This window comes from Vicia villosa, linkage group LG5 (genome assembly GCF_029867415.1).
Source record: "Vicia villosa cultivar HV-30 ecotype Madison, WI linkage group LG5, Vvil1.0, whole genome shotgun sequence".
In the NCBI taxonomy this organism is placed as follows: domain Eukaryota; kingdom Viridiplantae; phylum Streptophyta; class Magnoliopsida; order Fabales; family Fabaceae; genus Vicia; species Vicia villosa.
The window spans coordinates 116769441-116777390 of NC_081184.1; the positions used below are offsets into that span (position 1 = coordinate 116769441).

General features: G+C 30.3%; 1 protein-coding gene across 1 annotated transcript; it reads right to left on the reverse strand.

Annotated features, from left to right (window-relative positions):
- Window positions 1–494: 494 nt before the first annotated feature.
- LOC131602128 (auxin-responsive protein SAUR50-like) lies at window positions 495–1379 on the reverse strand. Its single transcript, XM_058874134.1, has one exon. It carries the CDS (start codon window positions 1223–1225, stop codon window positions 908–910), a length of 318 nt encoding a protein of 105 aa, XP_058730117.1. The 5' UTR covers window positions 1226–1379; the 3' UTR covers window positions 495–907.
- Between the last annotated feature and the right edge of the window lie 6571 nt (window positions 1380–7950).

Here is a 7950-nt window from a genome sequence, read left to right on the forward strand (position 1 = left end):
CTCTAGATCCTAAACCTAGTGTCTAACAAATGAATTTTTTGAATTTGGGCTCGAATTTATCCAAAATCCTATTTTTTTAATAGTTTTTTTAGTTTTTAAACTCATATCAACTCAATTATCCGACTCAGCTCATTTTTTTAAAATTTTTGTGGGTAAATTTGACCAAATTTTGTAGGTTGACCCTATCCATATATACCCCAAAATTTTTCATCAAATTTTAATAAAAATATTTTAATAAATTAACTTATATTTTATTCAAAATTTTAAAATTTTATTGTATTTAACTTACTTGCTTAATCACTTTAAATGATGGGAGGAAATAACTATCCACCCTAAAGATTAGTAGTACCTTTTTCTAAAAATCATAAAAATTAGTAACAACTTTATTATATTTCTATTAACTTTCTAGATCTTGGTATAACAATTTTTTCCTTGTTTGTATAGTCTTCAAACCAGAAACAGGAATATGAAAAGAAAGAGACAAGAGCATAACATAACAGAAACACAAGAACAGAACCTTAATTGCCTTGATTCACATTTAACAAACATCTCTCACAGGGTACCCATTACACAGAACCTCTGCAAGGAAGAAACCTTTTTACAATTTTTTCAACCCATGAAATAATCACAGGTAAAAAGTCAGTGTTACATAATAATAACAACATCACCACCAAAAATAAAAATAGGTTGTTGAAACATCACTCCCAAAAAAAAAATAAAAAAAAAAAAGAAAGAATGAGAACCCACCCAATACCCAAATGGCCATGAAAAAATGGAGATTAAAAAAAGAGAATTTCTTCATCTTTGTTGATCCATCTTATAGATCCATCAACCTTCTCCAAATAATCATAACCATATATATCAAACATCTTGATCTTGTTGTTGTTCTTGTTCTTGTTTTGGTTCTTCATCTTATCATGGATGTTAGTGACTGAAAAACAACTTCTTGACAAGGAATGGTAAGACCCATATCATGATCAAATCCGAATTCTTCTTCAGCTTGACGAAGAAGAGACTGAAACTCAGGGTGAGTTAAGAAAGAGATAGGAACAATATATCTACTTCGGTTTTCACCAACGTAAACAGGGAAATGACCTTTTGGTACATCAATGGGGTATTCATTATCGTCATAGTCGTTTTTCTTACCTAAGCTAGAACATCTTTTGAGGATTTGTTTCAACACTGCATGTTGAGGAAGTTTGTTGGAGTATTTCTTAATGGCCATTGTTTAGAGAGAGAGAGAGAAGGGTGAAGTGGTTGTGTTGTGGTGTTGTGAAGTGTTGTGATGGAGAATGTAGAGGGTGGTGATGAAGTAGTATTTGGGGGGTGTATTTATGGAGGTTTTTTGGAGAGAGTGGCATGTGGAGTGTGGGGACAAGTAAGGAAAGAAAGGACAGACCACGGGTGTATTGGGGTTTGTGAATTGTAACGTACGAAGGACAAGGTGGGACCAAGTCCTATTGGTTATACTGTTCTGTGTTTCTCTTGGTCATGCCAACATGGACCTACCTTATTTTCTCACCGATTTTTCTTTTTTTGAATTTTTTTTTTCTTTAAAAGGGTAATTATTTTTGGGCTCTTAGTTAGGCTTAAAGGACATGAGAATTAATCAACCTTTTTTAAAAAAATTTATTGTTTTCTTTTGACTTAAATTTTGGATAATATTGGTATATTGATTTTGATTTGGGTTTAGTATTTTATTATTGGATAATGCTAACTTGTGCCCTATGGTACAAGTTAAGAAACTCGATTATAGAAAATACAAGAAAAAATAATAAATAAATAAATTTTATATTTATATTTATATTTATATTTAAATTAATGCACAATTTTCATGACAATATTTCTTAATTTAGTTCTTAACTTGTGCTCTAGGACACAAGTTAGCATTATCCTAATTACTTTGGAGTTTTCTCAATAATGTGTCAAGAAAAGAAGATTTTATTGTAGCACATGCAAGCTTTAAAAGTGTTTAGGGTTTGTTTAATTGGCAGTAGATATAATTGATTCTAACAGAATTGAGTTTGGTAGAATTAATTTTCTCAGAATTAAATTTAGCAAAATTGAGTTTAACAGAATTGATTTATGTTCGAATATGTTTATGTAAAAGTGAATTGAATAATAAATTATCAAACTTTAAGTACGTAGAATCAATTCTGAAGACAAAATCAATTTTACTTTTGTCTAACAAAACATCTTAAAATCATCCAGAATCAATTCTATGGCTCTGTTTGGTAAGACATGTTTTCGAGCTTATAGCTTATGTCTTATGTCTTATAAGCTCATATGATAATTTAGACCTGTTTGGTAACGGTTTTTTTATCACGAGCTTATAGCTTATTTTACTAACTTATAGCTTATTTTCTAGACGCTATTTTAAATAGCGTTTTAGCTTATGTCTTATAGCTTATTGTTTTTTCTTCCTTTTTTATCCTTATTATTTTAATTAATATCCATTTTTAACCCTTCTAATTTATTTTAATTTAAAATAAAATAATTATACATTAAATATCTTTTATGTCATTTTACATTTATAAGTTAATTGAACCGCTAATTTTACCAAACACTTCAATTAGCTTAAAAGCTATCAGTCTCAACCATCCGCTATAAGCTATCTGCCATCTGTCATCAGCCATCAGTCATAAGCTATAAGCTATCAGCTAACTTATCAGTCAACCGCTATTTTTACCAAACAGACCCTATATCTCTAGAATTGCTTTTGATCTTTCTAAAGCCAAACCAAACATATACTTAAATTAAAATAATAAAAAATAAAAAAAATGTATTTCATACTTAATATACTTTCATCCTATTTGTATTTGATATGAGAAATGCTTAATGTCACGAAACAGCATTTCGTGAATTTCTCGCGAATGTATTATATGTATGCACCATTTGTACTATTTAATTAATTAACCTCTGTTTTCAAAATGATGCATATCAAAACAAACATTTCAAGAATAAATATGATTGCAAATGCATCAATATTTAAAATTCTTATTAGAGAAGAGTTAAAGTGATCTAGCTTTTAGCTTTTCATAGACTTACAATAAGAGTGAGCTATGGCGGTGAATTTCAACTTGATAAACATAGTCCTTTCTTGTTATGAAAATATGAAAGCTAGATCACCGATATATATAAAAAAGCGTATTCGTGAAATTTCGTGACCAATTTTTTCGTCACATATAGCATAGCTCATTTGATATTTGGTTTTTTTAATATAAGAAACAATAGATTTTCAAGGTATAATAATTTCATGTCTTATAGATTAATAAATATAATTTTTAAGAAAATTAATTTTAATATCCAAAAGTAAATAGGTGTATTTTATTGTTCGTATACTTTTTTCTTTTTTTTGCTTTAGTATAATCTTTAGGATTTATATGTGTATATATGAAAATTTATTATAAAATAATTGATCATTTGTTATCCTTACATTGTTGACTTAGATGGCCTACTTTTGAAATCCCATGCAAAGGGCCAAGTCACTATACAATTTGTGCAAGTTCCAAATAATGCATATTGTAAATTTGTCAAATCAGTTATAAGTATTAAATTATTAATCGTCACGAGTTGTTATTATGAGTATAATTTTTCAAAGGGAGTGCTCATTCAAAAAAGAGAGACCCCTTGGATTTATAGACTACTTTTTCGGTTAGATTTTTTAATATGGAGCTCATAAAAAATTCATTCATTATATTCACTTTTTGATGATGGAAAATCCATTTCCCTACTTGCTTAATGTTTCCGTACAATTTTAAAGTTCTCATCCATGTGATCATGCTTAAAAAGTTAAAACCACTCCCAAAAAAATATGGCCTATATAGTATAGGCTCTCATCATCTAACCCAATAGGTAGGGACAATTAACAAACTTATAGTTGTTGTATGAAAAGAGAGTTTGTTAAAGGTATAAATATAAACGAATTAGAGAGAATGTAACTGAAATGACTACAAGTTAATTACGATCAACTATAAATAGCTAACAACTAATAATGCTTTTGACAAAGTCAATATAAAGACTTGTCAACTAATTCTAATACTTTCCTTTAAGTTGGAGTGTAAATTCCTTGAATGCCAAATTTAGAAACTACTATCATTTTGAAAGGATGAGAGTTTAGAGCTTTGGTGAGTAAGTGATGAATTTTTTAATGAGTTGTTTCTTAATTGAATGAGTTGCTCCGTATGTACAAGTAAAAAAAGTTAGTAGGTTTTCAAGATATTTCCAAAATAAATTGAGATTATTGTAGAAGGTTCTTAACGATTTATCACCTTAACAAACTGAATGAAGTTATCAAAGAAGATCATACATGCAAAAGTGGTCAATTTATGAGAAATTTTTATTGATTATAATCCAAAGGATTTGATAGTTTTAATGTAGGAAAAAGATGTGAAAGATCAATATAAATCGAAGTAATAATTTGTCTAAGAAACTATAATATTGTTGCATCACTCCCATCCGTTGAAAATCAAGTGCGGGGAATAGTCTCACATTGGATATGAATGTGGCGATTTGAGCATTTATAAGTCGGAGAACTCACTCACCTATCACCTTAAAGTTTTATGTGAACAAGAGGTTTGTCTCCCACAAAGGTGTGTTGCTAAAAAGAAAGTCCCACATAGTAAGAATGCTCCTCTTTCGACCCTCCCCCAACGGTACAAGTGTATGTGGAAGAAAGAGCTTCCACTTAAGGGGAAGCATTGTGTATAAACTCACACTTGAGGGGGACTGTTGAAAATCAAGTGTGAGAAATAGTCTCACATTGGATAGGAATGTGGTGACTTGAGCATTTATAAGTGAGAGAACTCAGTCACCTACCACCTTTAGGTTTTAGGTGGACAAGTGGTGTGTCTTCCACAAAGGTGTGTCATTGTTTCTTCGAAGTTTATGTAGCATTTTTAAAAGCAAGCATTTTTGCATGTTGGAGAAATTATATACTTGATCTTCTGCTAGAAACAAGCAAGTTTAGATGCAAATTTTCAAGTATTCGCATTGAATCATTAGAGGGATTATGCGGAGGAAAGTGTCAAAGTTGATTTACTTAGCACACATTAGACTGGATTTAACTTATACTGCTAGTATGATTGAGTCAATTCATGCATGATCAATGGGTAAAACATTTGCAAGTTGTAGACCAAGTTTTAAAAATCTCAAATCCACTCCAAAGAGAAGACTCCTACTTACAATAAGGTGGAAGCCTAACTATTGAAACATATGTTGATGTTGAATATATAAGTTCAGTAAGTGATCAAAGATCTGCTATGTGTATTATACTTAATTGTGTATAAACATTCTTACTTGAACAAGTAAAAAATAAATTTTAGTGATTTGTTCAAGAGCTGGATTGGACTTTAGAGCTACGACACAAGAAATTTGTTAACTATTGTGTATGAAACAAGTGCTAGATGATTTAAAGATATAGTATGAAGGTTATGTTTAAATATTTTGTAACGATGAATCAATGATTCGTATCGCACATAATTTTCTTCTACATGACCAGAAAACACATTTAGATTTATAAACATTTCATTATAAAGAAGTTGAATAATACATTGATAAATACCACCTACATTTCTTTTATGTATCTAATGGCATGTGTGTAATAGGGTTTACAAAGTAAATTGTTCAAGCATCTTAGTTGCAAGTTTGCAAGGATTTATATTTATTTACCAAATTAAGTTAGTGTGTGTGTGTGTGTGAGAGAGAGAGAGAGAGAGAGAGAGAGAGAGAGAGAGAGAAATAATGTATATGTGTGTTGTAAATAATATTCTATAAATAATAATCTTTGTAGTTATTTAGATGTGTACGATTGAAGCATTGAAAGTTGTGTTATGGTTTGGTTTATTAAGTTGTTGTTGGAATTGAAATTTGTGTTATGTTTTGGTCTCTCAAGTTGTTGATGGCATTGAAAATTACAGATAATTGTCCAATTGAAGCATTGCGAAAAAAATTAAAATACCTATTTTGTAGTTTAAGTTAGTCTCGTATGTTCCTTCAAGTTGTAAAGTCATTTTTGAATCATAGTTTAGGATTTCTTGTACTGTTAATGTTTATACTTATACTTTGTATTTGACTGAAATTGTGTATCATATTGTAGAATGTTGTTTGTATTACATTGAAATTTAGTGTTGTATTACAAAATGTTGATTGTACTTGGTTTTATGTTATATTGTATTCTTATGCCCTTAATACCAAGTTGAATCCTTACTCTTTTTTTGTACATAACATGGGTTTATTCAAGATTTTCTATACGAAGGGTTGTTTTGTAAAAGACACTAAGTTAAGGTACAATGTTGGGGAGGTTTATGCATTTGATAGCCAGGATCCTAGCTTTTTGTCTTATTTTGAAATTGTGGCATAATTTAGGGGGTGAATTCATATTTGAAGTTGATGTTGTGAAACTTTGGAGGAAACATGAGAGTGGTAGTTTGGAAGAAGATCCTAAAGCCATTTAGAAAATATGGTAATGCAATGCTACTATCTAATTTTGTTAAGGAAAATAAGTATGATGTGGAAATATACACTGAACCCAACGCCTCTATAGGTGATTCTACATTTATGGATCATGTAAGAGAGAAAATAAGGAAAAGGAATTTGCTGACTCGTGTGATGGTATAATTGATGAATCAAGTGATGAATTTGTTCTAGGTGTATGATAATAGTGAAGAGGATGTAATAAATGAATTTAATGAAGGTTTTGATGAAGGATTTTGTGTTGGTGTAGATGTAGGTGAACCTAAAAATACATTTAACTTTGATGGTGTTGCCACCACCAGTTAACCACCCATCATAACTTTATTACACCAGAGATGGGAAATGAACAATGTCATAGAAGTAGAGTGTCTCACTAACAAACTTGATCGTAGGGTAGATGATGATAGCTGTGAGGATATGCCTAATGTGATTAGGTTCAATGAAGATGATGTAACGACTAAGGATTTCAATTTTAAGATTGAAATGGAATTTTTCTCATTGAGGCAGTTCAAAAATGTTATATTAGAGCATAATTTGTTAATGGTAAGAAACTTATATTTGCAAAAAATCAAGCAAGGAGGTGTAAGGTGGTTTCTAAGCATAAGAAGTGTAACTACATTGTATTATGCAAGAGGGTTGTAAGAACCACAACATACACTGTTTAGACATTGTTTCCCAAACACAAATGTGGAAGACATATATTCAATAAAAGTGTCAAGGGAGATTGGATTGCAAAAGTGATTATTGATAAGCTGAAGAACAATACTAATACGAGGTTATTTGAGGTGGCGGAAAACATGAAACTCATGTATGCAACTTAGATCTATGGATGTAAGGCTTTAAAAGGTAGACATTTTGTTAGAAAAGTTGTTAAAGGAGACTATAGCAAAAAATATAGTTTTCTATTGTTATATGGTGTTGAATTGAGAATGGCTTCACTAGAAAATACCTTCAAGTTAGACATTGAGTGTCCCATACCAGACTTGCAAACAAGATTTGAAAAGTACTACATTTGTTTTGATGTGACAATTTTTTTTGACAAAGGCATGTAGACCATCTATAGGATTAGATGGATGTCATCTTAAGAACAAATGTGATGGAGTATTGTTGATTGTTGTCGGGTGATCCAAATTACCAATATTTACCTATACCTTTTGAGGTTGTTGAAACTGAAACCAAAGACTCTTGGAGTTAATTTATTAACTTGCTTCTTAAAGACATTAATGACTGTAGACAGTGTTTCATTTCTGACCAATAAAAGAAATGTCTTAACATTATTTTCTCAATTTAGCTATTTGAACAATCCTTATTTGAAATTTGGATCAAATGGTGAAGACGTGTGTGATGCATGCAATGATATTACATTTATTTTAAATGACAAATCAATATATAAACAAAAATAGTTACAAAAGTTATCTCCTAAAGGGATAAACAAAATTTGAAAGCTTTGGACACCAAAGATACTAAGCTAATCAA

Bases quoted from the DNA above. Each gene is read 5' to 3' on its own strand.
- LOC131602128 (XM_058874134.1), bottom strand. From the start codon at position 1,225: ATGGCCATTAAGAAATACTCCAACAAACTTCCTCAACATGCAGTGTTG.